General features: G+C 43.3%; 1 protein-coding gene across 12 annotated transcripts in view; it reads right to left on the bottom strand.

Annotated features, from left to right (window-relative positions):
* LOC117463686 (adhesion G protein-coupled receptor L3-like) overlaps nt 1–14,215 on the bottom strand; it is a 236,490-nt gene that overhangs the window by 15,293 nt on the left and 206,982 nt on the right. For all 12 annotated transcript variants that reach the window (XM_071206493.1, XM_071206494.1, XM_071206497.1 and 9 more), the window contains exons 15-18: nt 8,735–8,944; nt 5,639–5,859; nt 2,052–2,118; nt 368–459 (exon numbers count right to left, since the gene is read on the bottom strand). In XM_071206493.1, coding sequence (XP_071062594.1) covers nt 368–459; nt 2,052–2,118; nt 5,639–5,859; nt 8,735–8,944 — 590 coding nt within the window. The remainder of the gene's footprint in view (nt 1–367; nt 460–2,051; nt 2,119–5,638; nt 5,860–8,734; nt 8,945–14,215) is intronic.

Genomic DNA, 14,215 nt, shown 5'->3' with positions numbered 1-14,215 from the left:
ATACAACTAGTCCTTTCTTATTTTTCCACTAGGGGTATTTTAGCTGAACATACGGTAACATATTGCACCACCAGATGTCTGGACTCAAGTAAAAGCTATTTATCTGAAACTTTAAGCAAAACTGAAATGAAACTCACCCGTGGGGTTAAAGTTTAGCAAGGTAGCTTAAACCTGAAAACCTTGAAACAGTTGGATAAGGTTTCAAAGGGGGGGGTCAGGAAAAGGGACATGCACACGTGTCACTTTAGCAGTGTTTCATTGAAGGAAACACAATTCAGTTGTCACTCTAAGCCAAGCTTTCATCACGTCACCAGGAGATATTTCTGTTCCACTTTAATGGATATCCGGATGATCCGAGGGCTCTTACTTGATGTTGTCCAGGCAACCAGAGTCTGGTTTCAAGATGGCCGTGTGATGGAACATCTTGTAGAGGGCGATGCCGAGGAAGATCACGTTCAGCTGAGGGACACAAGAGAGGAAGAGGGGGTGTTTTCATTCATTTTAAATGAGTTTCTGCCAACCAGAGCAGAGACATCCTATGAGTGCATGATGGTGGAACAACAGAAACATAAGAGGAAGAGGAGGGCTGCACGTATGACTTCCTCACACTTGTCTCATCATATTCACACTTAGAGAAAACCTCTGGGAATAACTGCCAACACCACTGAGGTCCTTTTCTTTTACACTAAGCAAAATACACTTCGCATTGATATATTTTTTGGTGAAATGCTTGATTTTTTTAAAGTTCTGTCGATTGAAAAAGTTTCAATACCTCCATACAGAAATTGCACAATTACATTTTTAAATTTTTAAATATAATCTGTTTTAATGGTGACTTTACAACATCTGTCCAGGGACTACAGATCAACAATTCCCCTGCTATATCACAAGCGATGAAATCCTTTACTCAGAGGGATGTCAAACAGTGCAACACTTTAATTGTACCACGAAAGGACACTTTTTAAATTTGACTTCCTTTGGAGTACTTCTGTTTCTTTATGCACAAGGTTTCAAAATGTGAAATGAAAACTTAATAAAGCTGAGTCAAGAAAGTCTCAGTTTGACTTTTACACCTGCCTTTGACAAAAAAGTCTCATTATTTCCTTTTTCTCTGCAAGTCTGAAATCACAAAATCAGATAATGAGTCAAACCTGCTCGCTAAATAAGGGTGCCGGAGTGGCTCCTCAGGAAGTACAGCACCTAGTACGCTTTCACTGCTGCACAGCTAATATTAAGATAATAGGAGGCGAGAATAGAAATACACTTTGCCCTAAAAGTTACACACTATTGTTTGAGAAATGTTGCTACACCTTTTGTAAGTTATAACAGTATTCATTTGAATGACTTACATAGGATTAGATATCATTTATTCATTTCCAAATTGGGTTCCCCCCCCCGATGAAGCAGCAGCATGTTAACCGTCACAACTAACGTGTGTTTATATCATAATAGCAATACTAAACACTGAAAGAGTATCATTCAAATGAATGTTAATATGCTATTGATGTTACATTATCATTGTCTTAAAAGATAATCAAAATGAAAGCAGTGGGATCAGTCAAGTTATTGTAAAATATGGGTTGTCCTAATCGTGTAAGACATAGGGAGTGTGTGTGTGTGTGTGTGTGTGTGTGTGTGTGTGTGTGTGTGTGTGTGTGTGTGTGTGTGTGAGGGGTAGAGAAAGGTAGTGTAGTAGAGTAGGAACAGGAACAGAATCAATCATACTCTGGGAGTGGATTACTCCAACACTGCATACCGAGCAGAGTTCACTCTCTTTTCTCTACGTCTCCCCCCTCCTACCCTCTCGTCCCCCCCCCCCCAAATTGGTCTCAGCCGGTGACTGCAGCGGGTGACACGCTGCGATATATCCTCACACCCCTCATCTGTTTCTCGGGACAGCTGTGCCCGCGGAGACTTCGGCGCTCAACAGGGCGGAGAAGAGAGGGAGGAAAGAGGAGGGAGAGGAAGGGATCTCACTGGAGCGTTTAAGGAACGACCCGCAGGCTAAGTAGGGTTAATGAGCAGAAAGGGGGGAGGGGGGGTTCGCTTACCATAATTATCAAGGTTGCCGGTCCTATGAAACTCCAAATGAAGTAGGTGTCCAGGCGCAGCCAGCATCTGCAATAAGGGGGAGAGGAGGGAGAGAAAGATGTAGGTTATGGCTTCATACAGCGAGGATATACATCAAGAGGAAGTGACTCAGACGAACAGGCTCTTCACAACACAGACTGCTGCAAGGGCTGGAGAATGATGGACATGAGAAGGAATGTGAAGGAAAAGGTTTTCAGTTTCAATGAGTTTCAATGGGCTTTGATCAGAAGACAGGTGTCACAGTTAATGAGGCCCAATTCTGCTCACTGTCAGGTTCATATTAGTTGCATGTCTTTATATGCCTTTGTTAACAATGTGTTTATACATTCAGACATCACTTCGTTTTTTTGGTTTCCTAAAATGTTGCTCCGTTTCGACTATGGTGCTAATTTTGAGAAACTCTTTCTTTTTGCTTCGACTCGGTTTCAATGTGTGGGGTCAAGTAGGATATTACCATTACAGAGGATCATTGATGACCGACTCAGTTCTTAATTGAAAGGTAGTATCACTCAGAAGGAATTGGATTGCCCTTGACCCTGGCATGTCCGAACACAAGGAGCCTCACATGTTCACTAAATTACTCTGCTGTAATTACGTCAAGGGAGGCGTGTGGTGCAGTGGGTGGAGCGTTGGTGTTGGGATCAGGGGGTCACAGGTTCAAGTCCCACTGCAGTCAGCATGTCGTTGTGTCCCTGAGACACTTCACCCCAAATGGCTCCTGTGGGGATTGCCCACAGTATGTAAGTCGCTTTGGATAAAAGCGTCTAACGAGTGACATGTAATGTAATAATGTAATGTCAATAATTAAACACCACGCTCTCCTGACCTTACTATCATATCAAAAGAAGTGAGAATAAATAAACACAGGAGCAACAGGACAGAAGAAGGTGGAAGTGATGCTTAGAAATAGCAACAAAATGATTTATGACCTGTGGTTGAATTATTAATCTGTTAATCTCCGCTGCTGCAGCAGAAAGACGCCTCCATTTTTGGACACTGTAAAATGATAGTTCATACAGGCGTGTTGTCTTTCAAGGGGGGGCATTTCAGGGTGTTTTAAACCATATAAAGGCCAGGGGGCACTTTAGAAGAAAATAGGGGTGAATAGTTCTGCAGAAAGACAGAAATATGCAAATATGTCTCTTAAAATGTCCTTGACAAAACAATTGTTGCACGATCTGATGGAGGCTTTTTGGTCCCATTGTCTCGCATTAAAGAAAATGTATTTGCTTTTAAAACCTCCACTGCAAAAGGACCAGAATGCACATGTGTGTCACTGCAGAAGTGTCAGTGTGAGCAGAGAGCATATACTAGGGGAAGTGATGCCACTGGATAAGAGCAGGAAACAGAAAAGCACATATGGAAGCATAAAGAAGAGCAAAGAGAGAGAGAAACTGGCAGCTCATCAAAGCGTGTGTGCTCGTGGAAAGAAATGACGCTGAAGCTTCTTATTGTTCGTCTCCTCCTCAGATCAGAGAGATGTAAAGACGTGGTGGGTGGTGGGAGCTGCAGGCTGTTGTTTCTTCCTGCCTGTCACAGCAGAGGCTCTAAATGCTAATATGAACCTGAACGTGAGCGAATAGGGCCCCTTTAAACTATAATCTTAAAAAGGGACAGTTCACCCACTGATGAAAAACTATGAGTTTTCCCTTCCACCTGCAGTGCTTATCAATGTTGGTGTGATGTGTTCAGTGTCAGCCTTCTCTCTACTGAAATACACCCGGTTAGCTGGTGTCCTTAGAAGCCCACTAGTGAAGAAGCATGTAACACAACCGCCCTCGAAAAAGAAAACCCAAAGTATAGCATGTTATAAATAAATAGGATTTTGAGAGAAACTACGAATACAAGCTCCTTCCAAAAGATGAAAATGTGTTTATTATTAACCAAACTATCCCAACGAGTGTGCTTTAAAGATACATATCTAACACAGCTAATAGCTAACATTTACCCTGAGTCCTGAATACTTGCTGAAGTGAAAATGCAATAAACACAACAGGTTTCAATTAACTATATATTAAAGCAATATGGTTATTTGCAGATATGTTTGTAAGAATTCAAATGCATCCAACATGTCTGTCAGGCCTGGAGCGTATCATGCTTTTGACGAGAGGGGCTGAAAGTAAACACAAGTGTTTATATTTACAATAAATATCTACAGGGGAGAACTTGAACTAAACCCAGCCATTATTCTGCACTCCAGTAACACAACTACTTTACTGAAACTGGTTTCAAGAGGGTCCAAGTGGTTTGATGTATTACTTTCATTAAACGGAGTAATCCTGACTCCAGAAGAGCTGCCTTGCTCAAGGGTCCATTGAGAGTAATCATTCTCAAAGAGCAATTTAATAAAGCTCTCCTGAGTTCAGTTTCCACTTTAATGTTGGGTCACTTGCTGGATATTTAAAACAAGACCACCTATGATAATGCTGCGATAGCCCCTTAAATCCCCCCCCCCACACACACACACACACTCACACACTTATTGCTATTCAACACTCGTCCCGCCCCGTCCCTCATCTTTCAATAGCAGAGAATAATTGTTCCACCGGTGGCAGGCTTTAATTATTCACATGATGCCAAGGCTCAGGCGGTGGCAGCTATCACCTCATCCATCACCAGGAACTACCAGTGTGTGTGTGTGTGTGTGTGTGTGTGTGTGTGTGTGTGTGTGTGTGTGTGTGTGTGTGTGTGTGTGTGTGTGTGTGTGTGTGTGTGTGTGTGTGTGTGTGTGTGTGTGTGTGTGTGTGTGGGCCATATATGATAAACATCTTGGAAGCAAACTGCTGATGCTGGTCTTCATTATTTCAGATGGCTTTGAGATTTACTCTGAGGAACGGGGGGCGATCCTTGCTCTGCTTTATGGAGCACTTGGTGTATGCAGCTTCAGAAGGAAATACTAAAAGGCAGTGTGTGTCTCTCTGTTAATCTGCTGTCTCTTCCTCTCTCTTCCCCTCTTCATCTCCCTGCTCATAGTCCCTCCCCCCCCCCCCCCCTCATCCTGATGTAACTTGTGCATCCTAAAATGCTGACATTAGCCACAACAGCCATTCATCCAGCAATACTATCTCGTGACGCGAGCATCTCTCACTGTCAGAACCATGTCCATTCAGCAGCTCCCGTCCCCGTTCGGCTTCATTAAGAGTTGATGATGAGCTATAGCTATTGTAGCATCAACTGCAAGATTGTGAGAGACCCTCGAACAAAATAAACTGTTGTTAGCATGGTTTTTATATCGGTGGAGAGACAGGTATGTGAGGGTCAGCAAATAAAGCCTTCCCTGCACCGTAACAATCCCCAGATGTGACGTTATTTTCTAAAACTGGAAGTAGAATTGTCTTCTCCCCATTAACATAAATTGCTCTCTTTGGTATCCATTGCAACTTGACACATTTGACTTTCTGCCTGTACTTTTTGTTGTGCACATTTAAACTGTAATTATCTTAGCAACCACTCGTCTAAAGCGGAACCCCAAAAAAAGAAATGTTGCATGCAGAAAGGGAAACCATTTCTTCCGCAGCCTTTAGGACAGATTGTGAAATGAGCTCACATCCGGTCGGTCCCGTAGCTGCGATAGTCCACCGCAGCGGAAACGGCCACAATTAGCGCGGGGACCCCGTAGCCCACCAGGTAGAAGTAGCGCTTGCGTGAGTGCTCGCTCTCAAACACCTCCACCAGCATGATGTAGAGCTGCACGCCCTCCAGGAACATCCACGTGAAGGCCGCCAGGAAGAAGAAGTGCAGCAGGGCGGCGAAGACCGCACAAGCAATCTGGGAAGGAAGGGAAGTGTGAGTGTTAATCAGTTATTCTCTGGCTTCCTGCAGGATTAAATGCCTTGCTAGAGGGCAGAATATGTGACTATAACCGAACAGCATATTCTGACCTCTGCATGTTTGTGCCTTCCTCACAATTAGCATTGCTTAGCTCTGTTTGGCTGAGGCTGCTGGAAGTGAGCCTGTGGTGACTGGCAGGAGCTGCAGATACTGAGCCCATGTGTTCCTGTTTGCTGTCGCTGGCATGGATGAAAGGGAGATATGAAGAAGAGGAGTCCTGCAGCCATTTGGAGCGCAGAGCATTTAATACTGCGGCCAGGTGCGCAGGAGCTCGTCGTGCAGTTACACACTCTCTAAGTCTGCATGTGCCCACACACTTTCTAACAATAATAAGACACACTGCCACTGTCAGGGATTGATCTAATTATCGGCACAGTTGAACATAATCGGGGAGTTTTGTCACTGAAATGGGTTCAATTAAATGACTAAAAGGTTGAGTGGACATTAATTGCAGTGCAGGAGAGTGATTTTAGAGCCGGGCGGTGAATCAAACCCATAAAAGGTTATAGAGGGCGAGGTAAAAGCCAGAGCATTTTCTTTAACTCCAAAGAGGAAGCTTTGAGGTTAAACTGGGATATTATTATCATTTTAAACCATTAGGCTGAAAATAACAACACTGTATATTTCTTTCTCTGTAAATCGTATAATATGTTTTAATGTTATTGCCTTCAATTTTTTAAATATACTTTTGAGATATTTATTTGTATTACTTTTTTTAAATTATTTACTCGATACATTTGTTTAATTGTTAATGTTTTTTTTTCCTTTTAATATGCAACTATTGTTATGACTTTTATTTGTTTGATTTAGGTTGAGTTGAAATGGTCCTATTTAATGCATCTTGCACGAATAAAAAATCACTTTATAATCTTTTGGTATTATGTATTTTAAGTGTGTTCTTTAATTGTTGTTTTTATGCATGTTACACCGTAAAATGTTATTGAGTACCCAAAAATGCGCTGTATAAATAAAATGTATTATTGTTATTATTTATAACATTGGATTGCTGAATGTTTGTATTTATTTATTCAACCATTTACAGCAGTTTGTTTTGTAAAAAGTCCCTTTCTCTGGAAATAGTATTCTCCCAGGAGCATGTGAATGCACCATTGGTCTTTGCGCTCTCAAAGTGACATTCTTTTTATTTTGGATATCATTATTGATTATTATTACAACTAGGAGTCATGTATTTCTGGTTAACATAGTCCAGCTAATAATACAGAAGTGAATTATAGGTATGCTTGGGATAACACTGCATGTTTTAAACAATGATATTAAATAAATGACATGCAATCATTTACAGTACGTTTCCACCCGAGAGCAAATATAACTGTGCCTCATTGGAAACAGAAGTGGCACGACAGCATGAAGCTGTGGGTGGAGCAAAGCCCTCCGCCCTCCAGTACACATGTAATGACATGTGTCTAAAGTGTGAACACACACCCTTGAAGATGGCACACACAGCTGAAACTCCAGTTACTAAAAGATGGTTTAGTGTGTCGGAAGGATTAATGCAGATGATTCTGAAGAGTTTATAAATGTGAGAAGTGCAGCATGACGAGGTTAGGGAGTGAAAGGATGAATTAATGTCGTTGAGTGTGTGCAGTACCCGAGAGAATAACATGTGTGTTCTGTGTGAGCGTCATCTCAAGTGAGTGTTTGCTGCTTTTGCAGCCAGGGGACCGAGAGGAGTGTTTGTGAAATAAAGTGAATCTATTCCTCTCCTTTCAGTATGTCCTCTCAGTGCCGAGCAGAATCTAAAAGTTCATGGCCACAGGCTCTCTCTCTCTCTCTGTGTGGGAGGGACCGCAAAGGTTACACTCCCTTTTCAAATCGGAGGTTAATATAAATGCTTTTCTTCTCTGGACTATGAATTAGAAACAATTATTTGTATAAAACTTTGTTATTCATGTCTTTATTTGTTTAGACACTTTCATTTCATGAACAAATGTATCACTTTTGCAGTAGGTCTACACATTAGATTACCTAGCCTAATGATTTAAATCCAACACTTAAGATTTCAAATTAACTCTGTTCAACCAACTTTGTTTTGAGCAAGAGTATACGATAAGAAAGCTTGATTGAAGTCTAATGTTTGAATTCTTTCACACAGTGACGTCACGAGCTACCCACAATGCAACGCGCGCCATATATATATATAAATACGCCATTTTCCTGGAGGTGCTAATATCCTGGAGGTGCTAATATAAACAGCTAGCTAACGTAGCCAGGCAGATCGCACTAGTTTTTTTTTCTGAATTAACGACCGAAGAAATCGCTGCATGTCTTCGGATTACATCTCTGGACTGGAGGGGTGTGCTCTAGGTCGTTACCAGCGTAAACTAGAGCTGTGTGGGTTGTCCGAATGCCCTTACAGACTGCCTGCAGATGTATGGAAAAACGACTCTCGAAAGTGGCCTTCGGTCGATTTTGGCTGCATCTACGTCTATCTTCTGGAAACACCAGGTGAATACCCCACTTGTCACAATAATATTATCATGCCATTGCATATATGTGGTATTTTAGAGTTGACTATATTGATTAAGGCAATAGACTATGATATTCTGCTTGCACCTCGCGTGAAATGGCGGATACCGGAAGTACGGTGTCGCCCTCGGCCCAAAACCCGTATGTGTGTGTGAAAGAATAATGAAAACTGTTAAAAGCTGGATCTAGCAGCAAGCTAGCTTAGCTCAGCTTAGCATACCGAGTGTAAAAGCAACTATTTAGAAATGTATCACTCTTGCAGTACGTTGTGCAGGAGGCGTATTGCAGAGGTGCTAAATAAAGGACTCCATAGAAGGTGTCTTACCGGCTGGTCCCCGCGGTTGATGCCCACCAGGAACAGAGACTCTGCGATGAACAGGCTGATGCACAGGTTCTTGTGGATGGTGTTACGGTCGCTCTGCAGGCCGCGGAAGAAGCAGAAGGTGAAGAGGCTGATGAGGAGGCAGACCAGAGACAGGAGGATGCCCACCCAGGTGATCACGTCCAGGAGCATGTCATGGACCGGGTCTGTGTTCTGCACGAGGAGGGCACAAAGGAGGAGGTCAACTTGCAGCAAAGTCCAAGACAAACTAGTATTTTATATATATATAAAATGTATATTGGACACAGACCAACAGATTAGTTTGACTGTAAGGAAAAGACAATGCTGATAAAAAAACATGACAATTAAATCACCGTCCAGTTCCAGCAGCTCCCCTCTTTTATTTCAAATATTATTTAGTTTGTGTGTAAAGTGCTATCAATACCCCGTGCCAGATTGAGCCACAGGTGGCACACATCAATCATGAATGACTCGGCATGAATCAATCTGAACTGTTTCATCTCGCTGAGGAAACAAGTGGAACAAAGTGAGCGGTCCAGAGCGCGGCAGGTGTCTCCCACTAACACAACAGAAATACAATCAAAGCACGACATGCTCAATAACTGCCACTGATGCCTTTAGAAATGTTTCTCTTTTCAAAGTGTAATTTGCAACCACAGCCAGTTCTGGGCTCTAAAAAGTCTTTTCCTGACCATAAATCTGCGGCTTTACGGGAGAGATAAGGATCAACAGCGATTCCTCCGCGGCTATGAAAGAGAATTTACATCAGTCCATAAAAGCCAAGTGCACACAGGGATACTTGGACAGAAGAGGGAAAAGGCAACTTGCCCAAAAACAGCCGAATCTGCAGAATAACCGACTTATGTGGCCTTAAACAAAGACTGAGAATTATCCTTCTGCCAACAATCTGCCAAGAAAAACCCGTTAGCACTGGAGCTTAGAAATGTGTAAACCGGGCCATAGAGCATTTCTGCTTTTGCTCTGCAACTCTACAAGCTAGCTTAAAGTAATGCATACGTGATTGAAACAGCTAAAAGTTATGGATAACCAATACAAATTGTTTAAAGTAATAAATAAATACATGAACAATGTTAAGTTAATGCTAAAATGGAGCTAAGATGTTTGCAACAGATAGCCTAATAACGAGTAATTGAGAAATAGTCAGACCGACGTGATCAGAGCAAACATTGTGACCGTTTCATTATTTTAAATAATGATATTAATAAATAGATATATTTCAAATCAGTTGAAAAGGAGCCATTTTGAAGATGGCAGGGAGATGTTGATTCATCTGTGACGTCTGATTCTACAATGTTTAACATTGAACAAGCACACGTCAGGGAAGCAGATGTGCAGATTGCCTGTAAAACCCACATCTGGTTTTAGGGACTGCAACGTCATCTGACAGTTTACTATCTAGCAACCGGGGGGAATAGAGACACCCCAAGGGGGGACGGGTGGGGGATATTTTAACCAAAACGACTGACTGTTATTCCTGCAGGGACTCAGCTACTATCTGGACAACATGTCTATGTGTGGTAGGTAAGGTAGATCAAACATTAGCTATTTTAAAACACAGGAATGTTGCACATTTTGAAGACAGAAGCTACTCCTTTTAACAGTGTTTACATCACAGACCAGATAAAACCAGTCTTAAGACATATTAAAAGCCTGGGCTTGCAGCAGATAATGCAAAACCCTCAGCTATAGGGAAATATTTGCTTACGTAGAGAAACAACGGCTCGAAGGCATGCATATCTCTCAGGCAAGCTCATCTTTAAAGCAGGTCAGCAGTTTATTTTCTGGGGGCAGGGAGAGAGAGAGACCATCAACACCCACGAGTGGTTTGTCTTTCTTCTCCGTGCCCCCCCCAGTAGAGTTACAGTGAGGGAACTAGGGGGATGTAGTATGGCAGAGAGCCTTGTTTAGAGGCAGCAGAGAGGGGAACAGATGCTGATCATTAAGGCGCTCGGCTACAATAACAGCCGCAGCGCTCCACCAGTCTGGGGAGAGCGCTCTTTTGATTTTCCTGCCTGATGAGCCGTTGTGTATATGTTGGAGGGGCGAGGGGGGGGGCGCAAGATGTTACAGTGTGTGTCTGTGTGAGGCGTACTTTAGAGGGGTGCACACACAGTGGGTGGCAACAGATGTCGGAGCCTGCCATGTGACACACAGTTCAGCCTCACAGAGGTATTGATCCGGTGGGTGGTACTAGCTGCTGCACATTGAGAGGGGACCCTGGGGTCTGCCGCACCATCCATCACTATCTCACCTCCCATTGGCGAGAGGCCAGGTCAGAGAGAAAGGCGTGAAGTCTCCACACCTGGTGATGGATTTACTGAGGAGTCATGTCTTTGTTCTGGGAGGTGCATGATGGCTGAGACGTGGCCGGCCACATTGTCTGTGCCCAGGCAGGATGGCAAATGATGTGATCTGCAGAGCCTCGGCAGCTCACCTCATGATTGGAATCAGTCCAGGAGGCTCCAACGCGTCCGGACGTAATTTCTTCAGAAATGTACTCGCTGTGTCCTCGAGTCACACAGCGCCCATGGTACTTAGTGGAGCGAGGCACATTTGTGCACATTTGATTTGTCTTCCAATCTTCTCTGCTCAGTTTTTCTCCTATTTCTTAAACACACATACTTGCTCATTCCAGCAGACGGATGCCTGGGCAGATTGGCTTTACCCCTGATCTGCTCTCCGTGTAGCACAGAGTACGGTTTCTGGGCTCTCGAGCACTCTGACAAGTAGGAGCAGACGTGGCGACGAGTATTTTGCATCGCGCCGGTCGAACCATCTGAACCTCACTTCACATCAGACGCACTTAATTACCATAACACTCCATGTCCAGAGCCAAAGCCTCCTGAACCCGTTCTCTGAAGTGTGAAGTGGAGAAGAGAACAGAGCGTCAACCCTTCATCCCAACCGAACCGCTCCCAGCATGGGGCTATAAAACCAATCCAATTAAAATGCATAAATCTGCTGCGGCGTTGCTCTCGTGAAATACGGTCAGGCCATGCTGAGGGCTAGTGGCCCGCTGCAGGGAGTCATGTGACACCCTCACCTAGGGTACGGCTGAGGATTTATGATCCGGAGTTGCAGTATGAATCAGTTGCCAGGCAAATTTGTCAGGTTTAAAAGGGCTGGGGGAGATATCCCAGCGAGCATGGCGGGAGTTGACATTCAGCACGTGCGCCTCATGCCACACTGTGTTCAGAGCTGCGATAACTATGATATAACGCCGGAGCAGGACTTGCAGTTGCTATGGTACTTAATGCGGTCTCCATCCTCTGTGGCGGTGCCTTAAACAGATTTATTCCCAGCACCGTGTGTACAACATGAAACACAACGCTAACCTTGACCGTCCTCTCTCATCACAGCTAGCGTCTGATGGTGCTCGGCTGGAGATGTCCCGTGAAGACAGTGATGAATGTTACCCAAATATCGCCCTCTCCATCATGCAGGGGAATGTGCCATTGATTTATATTAACTGGTGTGTCGGGGAAAGTGGCACTTACCAGCAGCTCAATGCCTCCCGAAGGCCTATCTGAGCACACACATCGACTACGTGAATAACGGCCTGTAGGGGGAAGCACTGCGGCTCCATATGTCTTCAGCTGGCGCTTCAGCTTTATGTAAAGGGAGTGTTCTCATCTCAATGCTCACATTGTGGACCTTAATTCAAAGACAGAGCCGTTGGTGCTTCGATGACTATAAATGAAGATGTTTGAGGAAGACCCTGTTGACATGATGGTTCTCCTTGTTGTTTTATTGACTGCTGTGACAAAGAATGTGTATGCAACAAAAAGGCCAAAACCAAGCTGACACTGACCCTTCTGAAGGGTACAGAGATCTCTTGTAAAATCCTGAATTATGTTTTAAACGGGCCCTTTTATGCTTTTTGGGGTTTTCCATCATTTCACGAATAAATGGTACTGAAACTAAATCAAAGATGTTTAATTGGACACTCAAGTTGGAAGAATTAAACTGCATCCAGTGCGAATAAGGATAATGTCAGAATCAATGACATTTTCTCGTGATTTGTCCGTATTATAGTGAGCTAAGATTTGTTCCAGTATCTTAAATGAAATGTCATTTTGATGCACTGACAATGAAATAATGAAATGCTTGGTATTTGTTATTTGAGTCGCTCCTTTGGTTTATACAGCTTGTGAAACGCATCATGATGGGCCATTTGTTGGTGTTCACTTCTGGACTATCTTTCTGGATGTATTATTTATACGTGACACAATAATATAAATCAAACTAAACACCAATCTACAGGATAGAGAACAAAATACGTTTTCTTCAAACACAGTAAAAGGGCTCAAAATCAGGACATCTTGAGGTTGCAATCATCAGTGCTCTCAGCAAAGTCACATTCAAATAAGTTGCTGCAAAACATGATTTAAAGATACCAAAGAGACGTATAATCTCTCACACGCAGCTGCCGTCTGCAAGAACGGTTTTCATTTGTTTATGCGGCCAGCGGCGCTCTTCCCCTCGGGTCTCCGGATCAGTGGAAGGCATCAGAAATCGCTTTAAAATGAACAAACAAGAAGCTCGAGTGGCGACATGGCGGCATCTCTCGATACCCCTGTGATCGTCTGAGTGGCGTTACCTGATCGCTGCGTCCGACAGATACCGTTTGAGTGGCTGAAGCGCTCGGTTCAGATATTGGACTTTAATGAATTCTCGAGGAAGATCTCACATGAGCTAATCCAGTTAAGGGCACTGCATTAGAAACCCTCAAGGCTCTAAAGATCTGGGTGTGCGCACATTTTATCTACCATATGTGATTATTCTGAGGAACTAGTTGACTTCAAACATAATTCATCCTGATGAGACACTGTGTGAGGTGTCTAATAATAGCACAGCTGTGGCCCATAGTGCACATATATTAGTTTTATGACAGCATTTCGGTCAGAAAGAGCTGGGAAATGTTAGACTTTATGGTACAGATTAAGGAACAATAATATACAACGGATCAATAATAATTCCCATTTTCAGACGACAATATATATTTTCTACATATCAATTTTTGACGACAGATTGTAGTCTTTCCCTCCGAGATGTGGGATGAAATGTTCAAATGCACGTTAAATCCGCTTCCTAAACATTGAAATCAGCACCAAAGACAAAAGGAGAGCGGTCATAATGCCTCATGCACATTATGTGGCATTTTGCATGCAATCACTTGGTGCTGAAACACCACCAGATAAAGTGAGTATCACTATGCGTCGCGCGCCTAGCATCCGTGAGCTAAACAACAACAACAAGATGAAAGATGATGGCAGCGCTGCGGCAAGGAGCGTCTGTCCTCTGAAGGGAAATTGTAATTACAGCTTCGCCCATTTTCTCTTCGATGCCACTAAAGAAATAAACAAGGTTAGAATATAATCTGCTGCTCCGAGGGTAATGAGTAATAACAATGCAGGGATCAGCATTGGTATGTCCTGTTTC

Source organism: Pseudochaenichthys georgianus, chromosome 18, assembly GCF_902827115.2.
Source record: "Pseudochaenichthys georgianus chromosome 18, fPseGeo1.2, whole genome shotgun sequence".
Lineage (NCBI taxonomy): Eukaryota > Metazoa > Chordata > Actinopteri > Perciformes > Channichthyidae > Pseudochaenichthys > Pseudochaenichthys georgianus.
Note: the sequence above shows the minus strand (reverse complement) of the source record. Positions and strands in the feature narration are given on the sequence as shown.